Raw genomic sequence first — 24,526 nt, forward strand, 5'->3', positions numbered from 1 at the left:
CAAAAAGTTGCAGGCAGGTTACCCGCAGTTACCTTATTATTTGAATTTTCAAAATAATGGAAATGCTATTAGTAAACATTTTCACAAAAGCACTATTCGTTGGACCACAATTTTTTTACAAGTACCTATTAAAAAAAGAAATGGCTTATTAAAAAAACATGAACTGAATAACCAGGGCTGTGTACATAATTAACCTATAATTCATGCGAACTATTTCTTTTGTAAGTACTTAATTAAAAATGTACGCGCAGTTGGACACAGTCGATAGCGATTCGTTCGCAAGTATTTAGACGGAGTTGCCAACTTGCTCTAATTAGGCTCACTCGTGTTCGAAAACGTGTTCGTAGACTGTTGGGTAGTTTCCACTTACTACTCGTATCTATACTATCGTGTCACTTGTCTGTGTGGGTTAGATTTTGAAATTGTAACTTTATTTATTAATTTATTTAAACTTTATTGCGCAAAAAAAATGAAAATATTGAAAATTAACCATTACAAATTGAACCGTCCGTTACGGTTTATGGTTTAATTCGGAATTGTTAATTTTCAATTTTAATTAACAATCGGCCAACACTGCATATATGTTGCTGCAGGAGAGATTCTTAAATAATTTAACTTAAAAGTCAAATATTACATATAAATAAACCTACAAAACTATTATTAAATACGATTACTTTATATGGAGGTGCCGTGTTATGTTAATAGATAAGATCGTATGTAAACTTGCAACATTTACTAGATTCACCAGAGTAAATAATTAAAGTGTACGACGTAAGTAGACAACTACATTGACAAAATCACATACTCATAAATGTTACTATCGGCCCGATTCGAAGAATGATTAAGACACGTTTAAAATCTTGGAAAGATATTTAAAAGATCGATAACTAAACGACATGTCAAAAAGTTGACGTTAATTCTATTCCGCTCTGATCCCAATAAGATCTATCTACGATATTCTAACGTCTAAGTGACATCGGTTGCCCGGATCGAGCTGCTTCTGTCAATTATACGACATACAAACGATATCTAAATGAGAATTTATCTAAACCAGAACTAATCGTTATCGTATCTCATTCTTCGAATCGGGCCGTATATTAGTGAAAAACAAGTGTAAAAAATCATGAGGAAAATATTTAACTAGATCCTAGGCAAATATCGCACATTTGCGGCTAGGAGTATTTTGTAACTATGATGCAAGGCGATTTCAAACCATGATGATAAAATATTTTCTGCAAAAGTCTTTGTGCCCTTTGCTGTTAGGTATGTGAAAGCATTGCAACGCAAATATGGGTAAATATTTTATCAAAACTTAATATATATAGTATCTAGGTTAACTTAAAGTAGGTTAAAGCTTAAGCCAGAAATCTCATTAGGTAGCTTAATACGTTTAAATAATAATGAAATTCCGTTCGAGTGCCAGCGAATAACATGTTCACGTCGCAAATTCTATGAAATACTTACATGCAATCAAACGCCCCAGTTGGCAGGGCGCCCGCGCCATGCCTCCCGAACTAGAAAAAGCACAGCTTGTCAGCCTCTACGCTAACTTTTATATGAGTTAGTCGTACTAAAGAAAACTACGACAACGTTCGTTATATGGAAAATCTTCAAAAGATAGTTAGTTCCAATATGGAATATAGGTAATCGCGAGCAAGAAGTAGCTGAATTTCTTCGTTAAGGTGAAAATGCAGGTTAAGATTACGTTTTATTATTACTACATAAAATATTATAAAAAATACTCCAATACAAACTTGTTCAGAATAATTGTACGAATCGCTATCAAGAAGCACCCAAGTGCATACCTTAGTGCGTTTTTTTCTGGCGACGTACTTCTTTTAGAACACTTTTTATGGCGCCCTCGTCATTTCGTTTCTGCTTTCATGAGATGACTTGCTAAGTTCCTTGAGCAAAACTTTACTCGGACGGATAAGGTCTCAGGGATAATGGGTATGTCTTACTCATATTCATAACGTCAATTTACATGTCAAAATTGAATTACTTCTAAATTAAAGTAATCTTATACCGCTACACATGTTTTGTGTAGATATGACTCTGCAGGTGTATTTACTTCAATTTTCAGCCTGACCCAGTTACTAGCTAGATAAGCTAAATTATGTTATTACTATTCGAGTAAAGTACTTTTCTTTGACCAAAAGCAACTAGGGATACAAGATAGTCATTATACATAAGCCCGAAAGAATGCCCCAGAGGGGGTAGTTACAGATACGCTAACTTTAATTGTAAGATAGTTGCGGGCATACAGGTTTTCGTATACTGAATGCTCTATCCCGAGAGTATTGTTGCCGCGCAAAGAAAAACCACATTCCTATTTCTTCGGGAGATCTGTAGTTTATCAATTTTATTGGGCTATTGTGAGTTTACTACAAGAACGTAAGAGTTATTGAATAGATACTCATACATAATTAATTCTCATATATCTACCTCAGGGAAGTTTGTTAATATCCTTTTGAGAATAAGGTTCGGTTCTTATAACTACTATTTATATATTTGTTTTTATGAGTTCCCGATAATTCGGCACTATTGAAAATGCCACCTTCACGGAGTAACTCATATGCTGTGAGTTTTAATTGTGGCCTACAAGACTCTCTGGGCTTAGCACAGTAGCGCCGCGACAGTATCCGTCCCTTTCTAATAAATACAGATAGAAAATCGGCCAAGTGCGTGTCGTGTGGCGTATTTTTGAAGTGAAAACTTCTTTAGCAGCGCTGTGCACTTTTTGTGATGGGGAAAAAATGTTAAACTCACGACAGGGGTCACGTGACCGTCAGATTGAAAATTCGTAAGACGGACACGTGACATCATGGTGACGTGCAAATTTAATGTTGTCGAAGCCTGGTTACTTTTGAAAAATCGTATCTCATTCAAGTGTGAAATTTTATTTTCTTCAATCAAAGTGCTGTCATAACGGTTAAAGAGGTTCTTTGTTAATTGTGTTGTATTGTGTCTTTGTGTTGTTGGGTGTCCATGATTGTAGATACTCAAAATTTTCCTTACCAAAAAGTTAAATAATAGAAAAGAAGCGTGATTGTTTTATTTAAGTAATATGATGGTGAAGGATTCATTAACATTTACTGATTGTGTAGGCTGTAGTCCTGCTCACGTCTCATGAATTACTCTAATATCTTACTAAAATATCTTCCACACTCAAATTTATTTACGTAGGTATAATAGAGAATTATCTCTTTTTATAAAACTGCTACTCAATTTCTCCAAAATATCAAAAATGCACGTTATTATTCAAGTTTTCACTTCTGCCGGCTCTTCCGGAGTGCAACCTGATTTTTTTAATGCTATCAATAGGTTATTGTTATTTTAAAATACATAAAAACTCTTGTTACTATAATTTTATGTGATTAAGTACTGCAATGGTAGAAGTGAAATAATTTAATGAGCGAGCGTAGAGTTCGAATGTTTAAAATTTTTGATAATCGCAAATCAACGATAACTGTAGAACATTTGTTCTAATTGAAATGAAATTAGGTAAAAACATTGTTGAGGCCATTCTAGTTTTTGAGTTCTAATATGCGCAGAATCGATCAAAGGATTAATGAGCTAGAAGGTCCAATTCTAATAGCAATTTTATGATGTGTCTTGCTATATTGATCAACTCGTTTATGCGTGGCCAAAGCGTAGGTTTGTGCCTACCTATTTAGGTGGGTGAATACAAAACGGAGGTCAACAATGTACCTACAAAGTTCGCTATCTAGAATTACTTTATTTTTAGATTGATAATGTTGATAATTGATATCTAAGGTTCCGAAGCTGGGCCTCTTAATATGAATTCGTAATCAAAAGTGTATCTCTTTATTCGCTATCTCCGGTTTTTTTTTTGGTCTGATCATAATGAAAATTGATATCTGAGGATCCGAAAGGCCCCTTTTTTTCTAGTCAAAATTCTAAAATCATCACGAATTTCCTAATTTTTGGTCTGATCTGTACATACATACACACCAAGGTACATAGCTGTAAATACTTAGGGACCTAATTGATATTCCGCGTCAGACGACTGAATGTGACGTGTTTCTAGGGATGCTAACACAATTCGGGTAAGCTTAATCCTGTCAAAAACATTTTCATGTAAAATGTTGCCAAGACGAGACCATTGGCTCGCACTATCAAAAAAGCCCTACGACGACGTTCACAAGTTCTACACCTTAGTCAAAATATGTGGTTAATTTCTTTTTACGGTACCTCCCCTACACGTAAAGTGGGAATGAAATTTTTTTTCGTTTCGCCCTATGGTGTGGGGTGTCGTTGGATAGGTTACTTGGATAAGTATTATCGAAAACAATCGCTCCAAAAAAAAATGTGTTCTCTCCCTTTCTGACTTTATAAAAATATGAAAGACATCATGCAAGTAAAGCTTAGTAAAAACTTTAAATGAAAACTATAACGAACATAATCGGTTAAGCCGTTTTTGTCTTTTGGCAAAAAGTCTTCCCTTATTAAAGGCACTGCCGTTTGCTTGTTAGAGGATACCTACTAAAAGCCCCCGTTTAAGGCAGTTTATTGTGACGGACGGACGGACGGGTATGGAATCCTACACGGAGTATGGCCCGTCATGCTCTTGACCGGTTTTTTGCTATGGGTTAGACATCTTCAAACATGCAAAGTCTCCGTTTGCAAGGAAGTCGTAATACAATACAATACAAATCCTCTTCATTGCACAACTTCTGAAAAAAAAATGTACATGGAAATACATACAAAACATGAAAATAGAGGTAAACAACAGGCGGCCTTATCGCTACAGAGCGATCTCTTCCAGACAGACAGACAGACTTTTCTTTTCTCTTCTCTTTCTCTCAAAAGTAATAAAAAACCTCGTTTGATACACGAACGAAAGTATCCTTTTGATTCGTCCGGGACTTTTCTCTGGAGACACTGACGAAGTAGGTATTAGGTAGACTATATATTGGTACTGTATTTGCATAAAAATGTATATAACTATAACGAATAATAATGTATTTAACTTCTCTCTATATCTAATGATTATTATCTCTCATTCAGAAGTGAAACCCCTTATTTGTCAGGTTTATTTACGAAAATTTTACTAAAGGTGTAAATATAATTGTATTGTCTATTATAAATTAAATTCATAAAATCAATGTTGGTGAGAACCCTTGCACCAATTATCACTGACGTGAGACTCAATCTCTGGGATACAACATATACACAAATAATCTATCCCCGATTTGAATAATTGATGTTTCCATACAATGGCAACGGTTGGCACATTGTGGTTGAATCCTATTATATTCAAATGCAGACTTGATTGGAAAATCACAATTGAAATTTACGTCGTTGCGTAAATTACGATGTTACAAGCTGCCGTAGCTCAGTTGAATGGGTGAAAGAGATTTTCAAAAAAAAGGTCACTTCTGTGGACAATACAATAAAAGTTAATGACTGATATCCCGTTTTTCTTATTTGAGTCTCAAGTACTGAAAAAATTTAATCCGCCTGTAAAGGTGCCGCGTAAGAATTCGTTTTAGGTTCCCTTAAATTTGCGATGTCTGCGGGAAAGACGCGAGCGAGTCCGTGCACCTTTCAGAAACAGGGGACTTCTGGGGGCAATACAATAACAGTTAACGACTCTGGTACATCGATATCCCGGTCCTCTTATTTGAATCTCAAGTACTAACAAAATGTATCCCGCCTGTAAAGATGCCGCGCAAAAATTAGCTTTAGATTTCCTTAAATTTGCGATGTCTACAGGAAAGACGCGAACGAGTTTGCTATAAAATGTGCATAACTCCAAATAGCGACTGGACTGGTGTTCCTAAAGGTCGCAATTTCAAGTCTTGTCCAAAGCGTTGAACTTTTTCATTTTTCCTTAATTTTTCTTAAAAGTTACTTTGAACTATCAATGGTTTTAGGTTTAATTTGTGTCGCAAAGTAATTAACCTACTTTGCTTTAGCCTCAGCGTTGAGCGTCTAAGCAAGTATAAACGCAATATAGAATAAACTTTCCTGTAGTAGGTACCCACGACACCACCACAGTGCTAACTTGAAAAACAGTTCTGTACCCACCACAAATAATTTATTATAAATATTATTCGCATTCTTATAAATAGTACTTATAGGTAGTAAATTTTGTAAATAGTACAGATCTTAGTATTAGTTATTAATAATCACGGAAGAGCGGTGCCTCCCAACACAGGCAATATTGCTTACCGGGAGACACCATCCCCTAAATTATATGAACTGTATTTCATGAAATAAAGAATTTTTGTATTTTTTTTGTATTTTTTGTATTCTATATTTATGAGATAGGTAGTTAAGTTATTGGATATTTTATTAAATACGAGTAGGTAGTCATACATAACTTTCAATGTCCCTGCACTACGAAGTTAAACAAAACTTAATTCTCCGATGGATGACTATTATTAAGCAGTTTGCTAAACTCACACAAACTTTGTATTAGCTAAGGGTTAACCTTAACTTACTAGTATACTCCATATACAATCTAATGATAATACAAATAACATTACATACACAAAAATCACTATGTCTAAACTTAAAATCTAAAAACCAAACGCATGTACATAAAAGACAAACAAAAAGCAAACAAAAACACTAAAACTAAAAAAAAAAAAAAAAAAACACAATTAATTAATATACTGCCCTACTTAAAATATCCACCCCATTCCGACTCCCCAGTCCAAAAGTACCAAAAATGCTTGCGGAATTGCCGCGCTGGATGGCAAGCGATATTTGTTGGACTAAGTAGGAGCCTGAACGGGGATCGCACCCTCTGTCACGTAGACGCCGCCCCAAATCTCTAACCAATTTTTTCGCCTCCGAACACCACGGCCCAGCCGTTTCGACCGCAACCGGAACAAAATCGTACGCTGGTTCCAGGTTGGCATATTTTAATCGCTTGAGCCTCGCGGCATTTTCCGCGGCTGCGCCTGCCAACCTACTAGTGGGAGCAAGATGAGTAGGCGCAAATGTACTCACGCAAGTTGCATCCCACAGCAAGCAGCGGCCTTTGGCCCATGGAACCAGCGTTAGGCCATCGGGGCGCTTGCCGTCTGTACGGCTTAAGCCTTGAGGCTCCAGAATGCAAGGCACGTTCGCCGAGACCATGGTACGACGTATTAAATCATTGATCGCATGGTGTCTCGGGAACCGCCCCGCAGACCGGGAGCAGCTCAGGCCATGGTGTCCATTCGCTTCCACCATCATTCCACATATACAGCGATGGGGCTCACACACCTTGGAACCCAGCCGTAAGGCGACTCCTACTCTCAAGGTGTCTTTGTCCAGTAGGGTCCCCAAATGTGGCTAAGGCAGTGCCTGCAACCAGGCCCCCGATTCAAGTTGTCTTACCGCTTTGAGCCGGGCCATATCTTCAACCCTAACCGCTTGAGCTAGTAATTGCGAATATGTTAGATCACACAAGGTGTCGTCCCAGAGTCTCTGCAAAGCAGGGTCGCTCGGCTGCGTCCCTGCAGACGACCGAGTAGACCACTCGTCAAGAGCCTCCTGCATGAAAGGAAGGCAGATGTTGCCACAGTTCATGGAGAGAATCTTTGCAACAAGGCCTGCCGAAGCATGAGAAGAAGCAAGGAATGAGACGATTCCAATGTCATACATACGACGGATACCTAAACCCCCATACCGAATGGGGAGTGTTGCCTGGCGCCACTGGCGCTAGTATACTTGAGTTGCAGGATTTATTATGATTCATGTTACAAAAACGATCTTATCTTTCGTGTTTGCAAATGTCACTTTGATGGCAAGCTTGACACTAAATTAAGGATTCAGGGTGCGTTATTCATTGGGAATATATGACGAATGCTTGCTCTATACACCGTGTTTTTATTGAATTGCGTTAACTCCGGGGTTTCGGTAAGTACGTTTAAGGAAACTAAATGGCACAGTTAATTTTCAAAAAAAATTTTTTTTTTGTTTTTTTTTTTTTACAATTTTTATATTTATAAAAAGTAACTAAATGTTGCATATAGCGTTGTTGTAACATGGGCATTACATTTAACTCAACCAAACAATTGAAAACTGTGATATATCAATGTCATTTCTAACATCGATCGTCCGAGATAGTACGTACGTTTAGTAGCAAATGTATGTACTCGCACTAAACACTAATCAATAAGTAAACAGGCCCTAAGGCAAGTGTACACGCTCGTAAGGGCCTTATAATATAAAAAATTATGATTGATTATCTCCGAAATGGAGTTAATTAGAATATCGGTGTCTTTGAGAAAATTACTTAATTTAAGCTCAGGAATGCACCCTCGAAATTAACGCAAATCAAAAAAAACACGGTGTATATCTGTTGACTGATTATTTTCCGGACTATAATTTTTAATTTTCAAATTAGTGTGTTAACCTTTAAATTAAATGGCGCACGTCAGAATTAAACTATATACAAACTGTAGAAAAATATACAATACAATACAATACAAATGCTCTTTATTACCCACCGCAATACAGAAACAAGACAAATAATACAACAAAGCTATCCTATAGAAATAGTCAACCTTCACCATGGAACTTGAATGACGCGTAGGCTTAAAAATAATTGAATTGTGCAAAAGGAAGCCATCACGTATGTGAATATTTCATGTTTGCATAAGACATTTAAAAAATGTGGCTACTGTGAGATTTTATAGCAGATGATTTTACATGGTCCGAAATAAGATATGCTGGGTAGTTATATTCTGAAATATACTGTGACAATAGCTAATACTTTACGCAATTACAAATTCATTCTAAATTCAGTACTTCCATTGACACTTGATATCATTCCGATTTTCGTCGCGCTGCTGATCGTTGACAACCAATCTTGAACATTATAGATCTCTGATCCTTACAAAGCTCCGATTGAAGACACTCATATGAAGCAGTTACTACGAAAAATCTTCCATTTGTATTAGCTATTTTCCTGAAAATGGCATTTATAATCCTGTCAATTTATGCATGACGCGTTGCATTTCATATGACGATATTGCAACCACTGCGCTGCGAAGCAGCGGGGCCTTCCTTTTATAACATGCGCTCAATGTTACGAGTATTATGACAAAACGTATACACAAAGATAATTTATATGGTCGTATGTTTTATTTACAATACCAAAATAACACCTGTTAGAGAGAAGAATAGCTTTGAGATCCTAGCGAAATAAATGTACTTTTTCTACGAAATTCCATTTTGGGAGAAAACTATTAAGATTTAGTTTTCAATACAATCAACATTAATAGAACCTATTCCGGGCTATACCTCTTACTGTTCTAAGCGCTATATTAACCAAAATGGCGGGGTTGTAGCATATATAAAGAGCTCTTGGAACGCTTCCGTATGCGAACCTCCCTTCAATGAGGCTTGCTGCCTGCAAATTGATATACCTAATTATTTAACTGTTTTGGGCTTATACAGGTCACCTTCCTTTAAGAATACCACTAACTTCTTGATCGCTCTGGATGACTTAATAAGCGATTCTAATGGTACAAAGCAATTTATTATTGCTGGCGATATTAATATCGATATACTTTCAGATGATGTGCATAGTGCAAATATTTCAGAATATTTATGTCTCATGAATGAACACGGTTTAGCGTCAGCCATAACTAAACCCACCAGAGAACGCGCTTGCTTAGACCATATCTTTGTCAGATCCAAATTTAAAGTAGTGGGCATGGTGTGCGACACAGACATTACAGATCACAAGATGGTCGCTGTTGGAATCACCTCAACGAAATCCCGGCCGGCAGTCCTAAATAGGCGCCGATCACTTACCGACTTTGATGGTGTTGCGGCTGAACTATCTGTAGTCAATTGGGCTCCGGTTTTAGAAGCTGACGATACGAATCTGGCCCTTGAATTATTTATGACAACCTTCAAATCTGTAGTTGAAAATAACACGCGGGAAGTTATTCTTAGTAGAAAAAAGTTTACGTTAAAACCATGGATGACGCCAGGGCTGCTTCGATGTGCTCGGCATCGAGACAGATTACACCTAAAGGCCAGGCAAAATCCAAATGACGAATTTTCAAAAGTAACTTACAACCGGTACAAAAATTACTTTAACAACCTTCTAAGAAAGCTAAAACACGAATATGAACAAAGCCTTCTCTTGATCCACAACAAGGACCCCAAGAGGTTATGGAGTACGATAAGAAATATATGCAACATTCCAAAGAAACCGACTCAACACCCGGACCTAGTTGACCCTAGTGACCCCAAGCAGTCTTTGGATAAGTGCAACCACGTCTTCTCGTCGGCAGGAAAAAAGCTTGCAGATAAAATCTTTGCTCAAACTGGGGAATCTGAGGGGACTTTAGCTGCCAAAGTCAACATAGGAGAAAGTCCTTCCGAATCCTTCTTCATGCATCCGACAAATGCCAGCGAAATCAAGAATATCATTTCGCAGCTCAAAACAAATAGTGCTCCGGGCCTAGATGGTATGGGCAGCGACCTGATAAAGTCTGTTGGTCACTTAATATTGCAACCATTAACGCATATCTATAACCTAAGTTTAGGTTCAGGTCAATTCCCAGAGCAGTGGAAGATAGCATCTATCACCCCTGTATATAAGGATGGAGCTAAGAACGAACCTAGCAACTATAGACCTATATCCCTACTTAGTGTTCTTTCGAAGATGCTGGAGAAACTAGTCAATATCAGACTCGTAAAATTCCTTGAAAGGAGCGGAGTGCTTTCGGAGAGACAATTTGGCTTTAGGGCACACAGGTCCACTGAAGATGCAATCTCACTCTTGGTCAATGTAATATCTTCAAACCTGGATAATAACATAAATTGTATCGGCGTTTTCTTGGACCTGGCCAAGGCTTTTGACACTGTGTCTAGACCAATACTTCTTAAAAAGCTTGAGAAAATGGGGATTCGGGGCGTGTCCCTGGCCTGGTTCGATAGTTATCTATCAGAAAGAAGTCAACTGGTTAAAGTGGATTGCCACAGCAGCGGTCTGGATAAAGTCGATTTCGGGGTCCCGCAGGGGAGCGTGCTTGGGCCTACACTATTCTTAATCTACATTAACGATATTCATAAAATTTCCCTCCCCCAAGCTGAAATAATCTGCTATGCCGATGACACAGTGATTCTTTTTAAAGGCGATACTTGGGAGAGTGCTTTTGCTGCAGCAGAAAAGGGTATGAGTAGCGCCGCTTGTTGGTTTCGAGATAACCTACTGACCTTAAATAGTAAAAAGACTAAATTCTTGTGTTTTCATAAATCTGCCGCTTCCAGTCCCACTAATTCTACAAATCTAATCAAAATTCATAATTGCAACAATGTCAGTAACTTAGCATGTTCTTGTGAAGTCATATGTCGTTCCAACTCTATCAAATATCTTGGCTTAGTTATAGACGAAAACTTAAATTTCAAATCCCATATCAACTGTCTCTCCAATAGGATTAGGAAAACGATGTATATATTTAAGAAACTTCGACATTCCGCGAACATGAGCCTTTTAAAAAATACATACATCTCTCTATGTCAGTCTCTAATTACATACGCCATTGGAGTATGGGGCAGTGCTGCAAAGACGTCAATCTTAATGGCTGAAAGAGCCCAACGTTCGGTCTTAAAGGTAATGCTCGAAAAGCCCTTCAGATATCCGACAAACAGCCTCTACCAGGAAGCTAAAGTACTGACAGTCCGCCAGCTTTACATACATAAAGCCTGTCTCTCGATTCATAAACGCGCTGCTAAATCCGAATATTACTCGAAATTACTATCTAAACGCGTATTCAAGTTGCCTGTTCCGAGGGTTAACACTGCTTTTGGGAGACGTTTTGGCGACTTCCTCTGCTCTTCGATTTACAACATGGCCGTAAAGTTTCAGAGCGAATTAATTAATTGCACTGTGCATGTAGCCAAAAGGTTACTCTTCAACTGGTTGTTGTCACTTGATTATAGCGAAACTGAGACATTACTCCTAAGAATTGTTTAACATTAACTTTATTAATTATATAAAATGAACTTGACTACAAGATTAGTATAGAACCGAAGCTATAAAGAATGAAGCATTAGATAAATAGTTAAAAACTGAAAATTGCATGTATCAACTTAGGTATAAACCTGAATGTCATATTTATTATATAAAAATAAATTTTCGTTTTTCGTTGACTTGCATGACATTTATATGTACTTCTGGTCTCCCGCGATACAGGCCTAGCCTAGTGCGGGGACTCCTGGAAACTCTGTTGTCAATCTAGTTATGCACCAACTCTTAAAAACAACCGCTGTATACTTTTTCTGTGTCCTTTCTTGTGCAATAAACATATTTTTTTTTTTTTTTTTTTTTTTTTTTTTTTTTTTTTTTTTTTTAATCACTTTGATTTTGATGTCGATTGCTTCAGCATAACTTATTCTAAGTGTATAGGTTACACTTTACACTTAAAACAAAAACTTTTTTTCTTGCGAATTTTGAAAAAAAAAGGAAAACTTATAAACCTATTTTTTTTAATTGTGTCAATTACATACTAAAAAATATGGAGAATGGAAAATATTTAGTAGTGGAAAAACGTTTTCTCTTTTTGTATGGACTATCACGTGGTATACTTCCCTTTTAAGTACTTATAGGTAACTTTATTAAGCTATAATATATTTTTTTACAATGAAATAACATTAAGTAAGGAGGATTTTTTTTAGTTTTTATAACTTAATTAACAATACAGGTTTTAAAACACATTAAAAGCATTGACACCTGTTTCACCTATATAAATATATTGATAAATGTGTCCTTAATGTTACCGTCAAAATTTTGTAGCAGGAGTACATTATAAAATGTTGCAAAACATTAAAGGCTCTTGTAGACTACAGATTTTGCGGCGTTTTCGGTATCTATTTGTTCATTTTATGATACCGTGAAAGATCGGCGTAGGTCGTCGTAGGTTCCGTAGTCAACTAGGGTTTCTTATAGTTTTGCCATGTCCGTCTGGCTGTCCGTCCGTCTGTCCGAGGCTTTGATCGGTGGTCGTTAGTGCCAGAAAGCTGCAATTTGGCATGGAAATTATATAAATCAACGCCAACGCTGACAAAGTGGTACAATAAAAACTCAAAATAGGGTACTCCGTTACAGGTAAAGTGGGGATGAATTCTTTTTTTCCTACTTCTACTCTAGAGTATAGTAGTGTAGTAGTAGGGTATAGTGTGCATTATTTAATAGGTCTTTTGAAATGCCCCTATTCGTTCTTCAACAAACATTTTTTGATACAGTCAACTTTTCGGAAAAAATACGGCCCCCCCTCTCTCTAATATTTGAACAATGGGCCCAAAAAAATTGAAAAAGATCGTAAAATTAAAACTTAGTAAAGACTTTCAATGAAAATTATAGTGACCACGATCGGTTAAGCCGTGTTTGAGTTACCACAAACTGAGTAAGGCTCGACGTGTTCTTAGCCGGTTTTTTGTTGCTAAAGTGTTTTTTATCTCACTGCGTTCGAGCGCCAAACTACCTCGACTGAAATGAGTGCCTTTCATGCCTTGGTTAACAATCTACCATTGCAATTCTTAGTCGCTCGTGAGTGGGAGCCTTAACCCTGCATAGCTCACAACTCGTGTACGCTAATGCAGCGGTTGTCAGTTCTGCAGCGCTGTAGCCCTCGAGTTGTCTCGTGATTTATGTCTCTAAACGGTTTCCCTTGTTCTCCGTGTTTCCTCAAGTATCGGCTTGTTTTGAACACACTTTGCATTTTGTTGGCGTTGTTTGATACATGAATGACTTTTGCTGGAAAAATTTACATTCGTACTTTCAATAACTTAAGTAACTGTGAAACTCTTTAAAGGCTTCGAGAAAGTTATTGGATGAAACAGCAATAAAAATGCTTGCATTGCTTATGCTAACAACGATAAGATCGCCTGTTGCTACCTTTATTTACATTGTAATCCTATATTTATATTTATTTTCTTTGGGTTGCAATTAAGAATATGTATGTACATCATCATCACCATCATCATCATCTCAGCCATAAGACGTCCACTGCTGAACATAGCCCCCCCCCCCCCCGGACCTCCACATGTACAAGTTGGAAGCGACTCACATGTACATAGGTTTATTTAATTACATATTATATACTAATTGCTCACGATTTGCAGTCGACAGATAAAGTAGTCCTAGTTAATAGACGTGGCTAAATATTCCAAAAATTATCATTTAACATGAAAATGTTTTTTAAAATTCTAATAGTGAGTAGATAAGATAAGGTGTTTATTTGGAAAGTCATGTACATGCGATGTTATTAAAGTTGTCCAGTAAGCTTCCATGACATCCTGTCAGGGCACACAAATTGTCTTACATCTAGCTTAATACTAAATTACAGGCTATGTATGCTATTATGTAATGCTAATAAGTAGAAATCCACATTAGAATTGAGTAGGTACTTACCTATTCGGAATCCAACCTTTTCATGTAAGATTTCATCTTTCTGATTCTAAATACTCATACGTGTAAATATTGAGTCGTATTTTTGTGAGACTTTTATGTACATTAATTTAGCCCATAAACCGAAACTACAAAGAGGCTTTGAAGTAGTTTTCATGTGAAATTTGATTTATTTTTTCTTTCCTCCTCCACGAGTAATATATGTACAAGTAGCTTTAGTTCAAACGAAATCATTTGCATGATGGGTGTGTTACGATATAACTTATAATGTTATTGACTATTTTTAGAGTAAAAGAATAACATTCACTTTTATCTAATGATTTACATAATACTCGTATAGTAGGATGATTTATCAAAATAGGTAAAAATGACATATTAAATACGTCTCATTGTTTTCAAAGGCCTTTATTTACCCTCAGACAGAAAACAGTGAAGCGGCTTTGGAATAGGTAGCATTGCTACTATTGTCTTCTATTTTGTTTATTCAACACATATACTGAATGTCGTCTCTCTACATATATATCATATCGTCGAAACTATCGAGCCGGTTTTGATAAAGAGTACTATTGTTTTGGCCCAGTTTCTAACAACATGTTACTACCACAGTCGGGTTACAATTTTTTAACTTTTCATTTGTTATTTTTGTCTTATAATACGAAATGAAATACATGATCATAACCACATCATGACTTTCCGTAACGTGTAATAAATGGTTTCATGTGAATACAAAGTGAGTAAGTCGGAATAACAAATGTTACCGTACGAGCGCGTTCGACGTTTACATACAGGGAGGGTGCTGGCCTTAATTTTATTCAATTTGCAACTTTCGCACCCAAAACTTTGGTGATGCATGAGTCGAAGAGTAATTTGACTTTTATTGCTTTTACTCCGTTGGATGTTTGGGCAAGGGTCCGTTTTTGCGGTGAGATAGAAAAAAGTTTCGTCATAGATGTTGTTGATGGTGCAAATATTGTAATTGATCTATTTGAACTAGTAAATACTTCTAAAAATGTACGTAACTCAGCCAGTTAATGCGACTATTACGCACGTCAGTATACTTTTTTATATGGATCACGGAACTATGTAAACTAATAAACTAAAATTAATTCCATGAAAATAGTATACAACAAAAAAAAAATGGGCCTCTGTTGCATGGTGCCAACGATGCTGGCAGCATTCTGTCGCTAAATCACAACACATGCATTTAGCGACGAAGATGCCAGCTCTTTTGTCCTAGATCATAGAAGATGTCGACCAGACGTTGCGGATATGCTTTGGGTTGCAAAACCCCAGGGACTGAGGGTCTCCATTCTAAAAGGTACTTGTAATTTCAGCCTCTTAGAGTGCTTTGGTTGTTTCAGCTACTTTACCTGCTTTATTATATTCATAGTACCGTGGAGGTGGGACTGTGTTAGCTTGTCTCGCAGGTTATACGCCACACGAGCAGCATTCCCAAGCTCCATGGAATTTACAACCATTTGTATGGATATTTTTTAATTATTTGTTTAACCCACCGGATTAGCAAGCTGAAGTGGTAATGGGCAGGCCACATTGCACGCAGAGAAGATGGCCGATGGGGCCAAAAAGTGCTCGAGTTGAGACCACGGACTAGCAAGCGCAGCGTAGGACGACCACCCACAAGATGGACAGATGACCTTATTAAGGTCGCCGGAAGACGCTGGATGTGGGTCGCTTCCAACCGGTACATGTGGAGGTCCAAGGGGGAGGCCTATGTTCAGCAGTGGACGTCTTATGGCTGAGATGATGATGATGATGATGATTTGTTTAACTTCTACTTAGACATGATTTAACAAATTACTTTAGGTATACTTATAAAAAGCGTGTAATAATATAATATAATATTTTTCTGTAGCCCACTTTGTATAGGTAACACATTACTGGGTTTGGCATGTAGGTCAATTTGGTAAATGGCGCAATAGGGGAGAGCTTAAGTCTTTCTATTTTCTGTTGCCACACGCGATGTCCTATCGAGAGGCGATTTCTTGGTTCTATCTCATTTAAACCTGAACTTTATTTGTGAGACAAAAGAGTTTGGTATCCGATACGAAACCATTGTTTTCTGTTGATAAATAAACCGCTGCTAAAGTAACGTTAGAAACTATTCCTTTCTAACTCTTAGATAAAATATGTCGAGAAAAATGTAAAATGCATAATGCATCTTATCGCGAGTATAGGCACCATACCAGCAATAAAACTGGAGCATTTAATAAATCAACAATTTGATTGCTGACTTTGTTATACGTTCACTGCTGGTTTAAAAAAATATTTTATCTACACACATATCATAAATCAATCAATCATCATCGTTTATTGCACCATGGTAAAAATACAAACGTTGTTACAAAATAATTCAGTCTCTCATGGACCCCAGAAGGGCATAGCAAATATTTTCTTAAACTAAGTATTATTAAACACAGTATGGAATATACTTATTAACTATAATTCTATCTGATCAATAATAAGTTATTTAACAAATTTATCATTGAGAAAATCTGTAACTGAATAATAAGCTTTTTCTGCAAGGAACGATTTCAACTTATTCGCGTATGTTGTGTCCCTTTCCTCTATGATGCCTTCAAAATTCGTAAATAATGGCCAACATTACGATAAACTGTTTTGTTACAACGAATTTCTTATGATATTCATGCCTGCGATGATATTGTAATTGCTTCATAACTACATCAAAATCGATTTGGTTAAAATACATTCAAATTCAGAACATATCTGAAAAAAACAAACAATTCGATTTGCCTTCTATTCTAATATCAATCGAGATGCCTTTTAGTTCGAAATGAAATGTCAATTGCATACAATTTTGACATATCTCGCATGTTAGTTTGTATCGAATGATACGGAAATAGGCCCCCACCTATAGTTTGTCTCTGATTGCAAATTAAAAAAAAACTACGAATTTGTGACATGCGTGAAAAAAGTTTTCATTAACCGCCATTTGAGGTACAGTTTATCTTTTAATTAGTTTTAAGTATTAAATGAATATGTTTTGTTGTTTTTAAAGTTACTATAGCAAAAGGTGCGTGTAAAATGAGCGATAAAAATATTTCGGTGACGCCACCACATATCCGCGACCACATAAGGCTGTAATTTGGCTTAGTGAATATATCATAGAAAGTTTATAATATGTGTGTAGAGAAAAAAGTGTATGTAGCTGTACATAATTAGGCATTAAAACACTCGTGTGATCCTATTAAGAAACTCACTTTGTTCGTTTCTTAAACCCACACTCGTGTATTTTAATGCCTTTTATTATGTAGCAGTCACATAAACTACTATTAATAAATCAGGCAATAACGACTTGAAAAAAAAAAAAGTAAACTAAACAAAATTAAAACACAACTAAAAACTTGCTGGCGAAAACTGAACTTCTAGCTGTAAAGCGTAACATCTGTTTGTGTTTCTCAAGTTGCTTAAGTAAATTTTGCCCAGCACCTTTCAACACTTAATTACGAAGTAAATAAGACATATCGGGTTGTTATCGGGGAACTGTCGCGGTCTTGGACTGCGACCAAGCACAGGGGGCACTCTAATTTTTCAAACCAACATGGCACTACTCCAAGATGAAAAACACGTTACTCAGATACTGCATACAGTTTTGGATTTATAGTCTGTTTCTTTGTTTAGTTTGTAACAAGTTGAGATGGGAGTTCGTACGTTGGCTTAAAGTTGTTCCGAACAGAGATTTTTTTATCATGAAAATATGAATATTGTTGTACTTAGGACACTTTCGGTACCTGTAATACTCGAAGACAGTTGACTACAAGTTAATTTTTAAAATGGGTAAACAGAAAGTCAGCTTTAGCGTGTAAATTTGAAAAAAATACAAAGTATTTGCTCACTTTCATCATAAAACCTCATTCAACATAAGTACCATTCCTCGAATTATTCTTTTATATATTTATGTATTTATAACTTTTCTTCTCCGATTCACGTAGCCAATATTTAAAAAAAATGGCATCGTAACCGTCTTTAAAGTACCTTTTGCAGTTGGTGCAGAGTTCGAAATGGCCGTGTCTGTGGCTGGCACGTCGATTTCAGCTCCATAGTTACAAACTGATTCTTTCTCGGAGCCAAGAGGTCAATTCTTGAATGTACTTTTGGCGTATATAGTATTCGATTGAAATCTTACTTTGGTAGCAGGTACGAATGTGACTGGGGCGCTAGGTCGGGTAACCTCCACGAGGGTCTGGGTCATTCCAATTTCTATTGATCCTCGCTGATCCGTAGTCAAGGGAATGGCTTATGGCTGGTGCGCCCTGGGGGCAACGGTAAGTGATCTCTTGCGTGGGATTGCTTACCGGTGTTGCCAATAACCCGACACCCGGGAATATCCCGGGAGGGGAGGGAAAGGGTGCTCTTGGCGTGTCTCTATGATCTCCTAGGCTATACCGGACAGGGCTACCCATACCGGGCAGGCGAAGAGAGAGTGACGCTACCAGGAGCAAGGGGGGGGGGGGAGGATGTGAGGAACAGGGGGAGCTCCGAAAGGAGCTCCGAGGGGAGCACTCGCCAGCTTCCCTTGAAACCCGTAACCTGGTGCTTTCTTCAAAGACCACTATCCGTTGGCATGATGGTGGTATGTTGGGAGTTGCTGGGATCGGAGGGCTTGCCTTAATTGGCCGGCCCGCGAGAAGGATACTCTATAAAACCCGACAGCGAAGTCGTAAAAACCTGTGCATACCTGGCGACCTGCACAGTACATAGCTGGCGCATTTTACGGAATGGGCGTTACCCGGTGCGTCAAACCTTTCGTCCCATACTCGTGGGAACTATATGGCAGATAAACTAAAAAATAAAAACAAAACTCGGACGGAAAACACAAACGACAATGGCAATGGAATGGAGACTGTAAATTTGGCGGTGGAGGTGGGCACCCCGATCGTGCGCACCGAGGCCAACGACAAAGGCGAGGAGAACCGGATGGCGACAAGCTCGGGGACTGATCCTCAGAAAATAATGACGATGCGAGTCACCCGATCAACGACCCGGGAAATCAACGCGGCGACTAACGGGAGTAGAGGCAGCCTCCCTGTTTCCCAGATTTTGCCCGGTGAGGTTCAAGAGACGTCCCCACAGGGAGGAAAAGCGCCCCAAGGACGCAGGGGGCTCAAGGCGGGGGCAAAAAGGGTCCACCCTGACGAAGGGGAACCCGATAATGAGCCGCCGAAAATTAACACGGCTCGAAGGGGGAGGAAAGTTGGCGGTGTAGGGTGCGCCGCGCCTCGCCTTAAACTAAAGACTCCGACCCGCAGGAAAAAGGCCACTGGAACCTACGCCGGGTTGTCAGCCGCCCGCGAAAATCTGCGGAACAACGTAGGCCGGGATTCCGAGGAGGAAGACGAAGAGCTGATGGACAATGACCAATGGAGCGAGGGTCGGGCGTCCCCGGTAGGGGATAAGGACCCCATTGAGGCGGCACGCCAGGCTGCCCAGACGGTTTTGGAGCAAACGGCGAATTCCACCGATATCAGTGGGTGCGTGAGGGGCGCCATCAACAACGCTTGCAGCGTTATTAACGCCGCCATGGAGCAACTGCAGTCACGGCATGAGAGTGAGGAGATCCGCTCCCTCAGAGCGGATAACAAAAGGATGCGGGAGGAACTCGCCCTCATGCGATCGGAAACAAAAGCGCTTCGGAAAGCCTTCTCCGAGAGGGGAATGTTAGCACCTCAGGCAGCCCACGGCATGGACCCTAATGGGCCAGGGGACCGCCTAAGGGCCGAGGTAGAGGCTCTTCTCGACTCCTTCAGGAAGAAGTTGGAGAAGGAGCTTTTTGTATCCATCGGAGGGATGGTGAACACCAGGCTGCAGGAGGTCCAGAGGCGCCTCCCTCCAGAGCCGATCCTCCGCCCGCCGCTAGCGGCAGACAGAAAAAGGGCAGAGGGCCCAAACAATGCGCCTGCCGCTCCGGAGCAAGCCAGCCCGCAGCTGAGGGCGAACAGGGGGCAATTGGGAGGCAGCGGAAGACAAGGTGCTGCGACAGGGGCGACACTCATGCCCCCTGCGAGACCTGCGCCTACCAAGCGGAATAAGAAAGCGGCGGCGACTGGGCCCAAGCCGGTACCAGCAGCCCCCACACAGACGCCCCCCACGCGTGGGGAATGGACACAGGTGGTGAAGCGGGGCAAGAAAAAGAAGGCCACCCCTCCTGCCGCTTCGGCGACACATGCGGCCAAGTCATCGGCCCCGGCAGCCAAAAAACTGGCGGTTCCGAAAACCGCGGCGGTAGTGGTAGCTCTCAAGCCCGAGACCAAAGAGTCGTACGCCTCCGTAATGCTGAGAGCCACTCAAGCATTTCGGCTCGAGGAGATTGGCCTCGAGCATGTTAATGTGCGGAAGACGGCGGATGGGGCCCGCATTCTAGAGGTGGTGGGGGCAGATAATGGCCGCACCGCCGACGCTCTGAAGGTGCGCCTGGAAGAAGCCATAGGAGACGCGGCCCGGGTCTACAGACCCGTCAAGATGGCTCGTCTCCGAGTCTCCGGCCTCGACGAGGCTGCCACACCGGAAGCAGTGGCTAGGGCGATTGCGGCCAAAGGGGGTTGCTCGCATGCGAATGTCCGGGTTGGGGATATCCGCATCGGCTACAACGGCGCTGGCTCGGCCCTTGTACAGTGCCCTGTAGAGGCGGCGTGCGCTGCGGCGTCGGCAGGGAGGGTGACAATAGGGTGGTCGTCCGCACGAATCAAAGCACTTGAACCTGGGGGGCTCAGGTGCTTTAAGTGTCTGGGCATCGGACACACTAGGGCCACGTGCCCCTCCCCGGTAGAAAGAGGAGACCTGTGCTTCCGCTGCAGCAAGCCGGGGCACCGAGGGGCGGACTGCCAAGCAGAGGCCTTCTGCGCAGTCTGCCACCAGGCGAAATTGCCAGCAGGGCACAGGATGGGCGGTTTCTCCTGTAACCCCCCTAAGGTAAAGGGGATGGAAGCCCTCAATGGGAATCGTGGGGCTCCAGGAAAGGCCACCCCGGCCGTTGACCCAAGCCCCCCGCTGACGCAACAGGTAATTGAGGGACAACCCATGGACCAATAATGCAAGCACACCCGCAACAAGGTCCTTGGGAGGTGTTGCAGTGCAACATCAACCACTCCATTCCTGCCCAGGACCTGCTCATGCAGAACCTGGCGGAGTGGGGAGTTGCACTGGCTGCGGTGGCGGAGCCTTACGCTATCCCTCCTCGGCCCAACTGGATAGGGTCTAGTGATGGCCGGGTGGCGCTGGTGGCCCCGGCGACGGGGGAGGTCCTCATGGGTATGGAGAGAGGGGAGGGATTCGTGGCGGCTAAATGGAGGGGAATTATAGTAGTCGGGGTGTACATTTCCCCCAATCTGCCGCCGATTGCCTTCCAGCGCTGCCTGGAGGACCTGGAGGGGGTGGTGGAAAGGGCCGGCCAGGTGCCCATCCTGATCCTGGGAGACTTCAACGCCAAGAGCCGAGCATGGGGGTCTCCAAACACCGAACCCAGAGGGGCCGAGGTTGAGGTTTGGGCGGCGGCGGTGGGCTTGGTTCTCCTCAACCGAGGCAACGCGCAGACGTGCGTTCGCTGGAATGGGGGGTCTATAGTTGACCTATCCTTTGCGACCCCCGACCTGGCAGCGCGCGTTGCCGAGTGGCGAGTTCTAGAAGACGAAGAGACCCTCTCGGATCATTTATATATCCGCATGAGGGTCTCCCCACTGCAGAGGGCCACGCCGTCCAGTCCTAATAGCCGACGGGCCGGGAGGGGGAGGTTCCCAAGATGGGCGTTGGCCCGCCTCGACAGAGAAATGGCGGAAGAGGCTGCCATCATCGAGGCGTGGAACTCTCCTCAGACGGTCCCAAGAGGTATCGACGAGAGAGCCGTCCACTTCAGAAGGTCTCTGGAGACAGTTTGTGATGCTTCCATGCCGCGGGCCCGGCCTGCCCGGGGCAAGAAACAAGTCTACTGGTGGACCCCGGAGATCGCCGTCCTACGCACGGCCGCCAATAACGCCCGGCGGGCCTACACGCGGTGCAGAAGAAGGAGGCACACCGCTGAGGAGGAGGAACTCCTCCGCACTGCTTTGGTGGACAAGAAGCGGGCCCTCCAGCAGGCCATTAAGAAGGCAAAGAACGAGGGGTGGGAGGAGTTCTTGGCAACCCTCAATAGGGACCCATGGGGACGCCCATACAGAATGGTGCGCAACAAGTTGCGGAGCGCCCCACCCATGGACTCTATGGAGCCAGAACTCCTCCAGAGAGTGGTTGAGGGCCTGTTTCCGGAGGCACCAGACTTCATCCCACCGGCGATGGCCCCCCCAGCAGCGGACCCGGTAGAACCGATCATCGTCCCCCCCATAACGGATGACGAGATGGAGTGGGCCATGGACCGGGTCAGGGCCACGCGCAAAGCGCCGGGACCAGACGGAGTGCCAGGAAAAGTGCTTTTCTTGGCACTCAAGCATCTAGGGAACTGCCTAAGATCCCTCCTGGAGGACTGCCTCGAGGAGGGGCGCTTCCCGGGATGCTGGAAGGAGGGGCGACTGTGCCTGCTGCGCAAGGAGGGGCGCCCAGCAGACACCCCCGCTGGCTACCGCCCCATCGTGCTGTTGGATGAGGTCGGGAAGCTCTTCGAGCGAATCCTGGCCTCCCGTATTCAGCGGCACCTAGTGGAAATGGGCCCGAACTTACATGACAACCAGTTCGGGTTCCGTAGGGGGCGGTCTACTATAGACGCGGTGGCCGCGTTGAGGGATTTCGGGGTGCTTGCGACAGTCCATAGGGAGGGAGTGGTGGCGGTGTCGCTGGACATCGCCAACGCGTTCGGGTCTCTCCCCTACACGGTCATTGGGGAGGCACTCCGTTACCATGGAGTGCCTCCTTATCTGAGGCGTGTTGTAGAGCACTACCTGACGGGGCGGCTAGTGCTTTATGAGCAGAGGGGTATCCGGGGCGCGAGGGCTATGGCGTGCGGGGTTCCACAGGGGTCTGTCCTGGGTCCTCTCCTGTGGAACCTCGGTTACGATTGGGTGCTCCGGGGGGTGCAGCTTCCCCGCATGGTCACCGTGTGTTATGCGGACGACACACTAGTGGCCGTGCGGGGAAAGGAGCTAGAGGAAGTGCTCAGAAGGGCGGCGGTGGCCACCGAGCTTACAGTGCAGCGCATAGGACTCCTGGGGCTTCGGGTCGCCCTGCCGAAAACCGAGGCCATGGTCCTCGGGCGAACAAGGGGGTGGGGGCAGCTGCCGGCGGGCACCAGAGTACGGGGGGGGGGTGAGTCTGTCCAGGTCAAGGCCCACATCAAGTACTTGGGCCTTGTCCTGGACAGAAAGTGGAATTTTGAGGAGCACTTTGCGAGACTGGCTCCTCGTCTCGTGGGTGCTGCCTCGGCTCTGGGCCGCCTCTTGCCTAATCTGGGGGGGCCGAATGCCCCATGTAGGCGTCTATATGCGGGGGTAGTCCGGAGCATGGCGCTCTACGGATCGCCAATCTGGGCCGGACGGCTGACGAGACGCGCGAAGGCACTGCTCCGTCGGCCGCAGAGGTTCATGGCCCAGAGGATGGTGAGGGCCTACCGCACTACCTCTCACGCAGCGGCATGCCTCCTTGCCGGCACTCCGGCGTGGGAACTAGACGCGGGGGTGCTGGCTGAAAGATACTGGCAGAGGGCGGAGGCCAGGAGGCGTGGGGAGCCCACAGATGCGAGAGAGGTGGAGAGGTTGGCCCGAGCAGCCGTGGAGCGCCTTAAGGAAAGATGGAGGAATGCCTTGGAGGATAGCCGTTATGGAACCCGAACCATAGGGGCTATCCTCCCAGTAATGGATGAGTGGTTGGGGAGAAGGAAGGGGGCCCTGACATTCAGGGTGACGCAGGTAGTGTCCGGACACGGCTGTTTCGGACACTACCTGCACAAGATACAGAGGGAACCGGGGCCCCAGTGCAACGAATGTGGCGCAGCGGATGACACGGCCCAGCACACTCTGGAAGAGTGCAATCGCTGGGCCGTGGAAAGAGTGGCCCTTAGGGCGGTGACGGGGGTTGCGGACCTCTCGCTACACAGCATAATTGTGGCGATGCTGGGTAGCGAGAGGAAATGGGAAGCGGTGGCCTCCTTCTGCGAAAAAGTCATGTCGCAGAAGG

At 42.6% G+C, this 24,526-nt stretch overlaps 1 protein-coding gene across 1 annotated transcript; it reads left to right on the plus strand.

Moving 5' to 3' along the window:
• Positions 1–19,267: 19,267 nt before the first annotated feature.
• LOC133523881 (uncharacterized) lies at positions 19,268–21,460 on the plus strand. Its single transcript, XM_061859635.1, has one exon. It carries the CDS (start codon positions 19,268–19,270, stop codon positions 21,458–21,460), a length of 2,193 nt encoding a protein of 730 aa, XP_061715619.1.
• Positions 21,461–24,526: the final 3,066 nt, after the last annotated feature.

Source organism: Cydia pomonella, chromosome 12 (genome assembly GCF_033807575.1).
Source record: "Cydia pomonella isolate Wapato2018A chromosome 12, ilCydPomo1, whole genome shotgun sequence".
In the NCBI taxonomy this organism is placed as follows: Eukaryota; Metazoa; Arthropoda; class Insecta; order Lepidoptera; family Tortricidae; genus Cydia; species Cydia pomonella.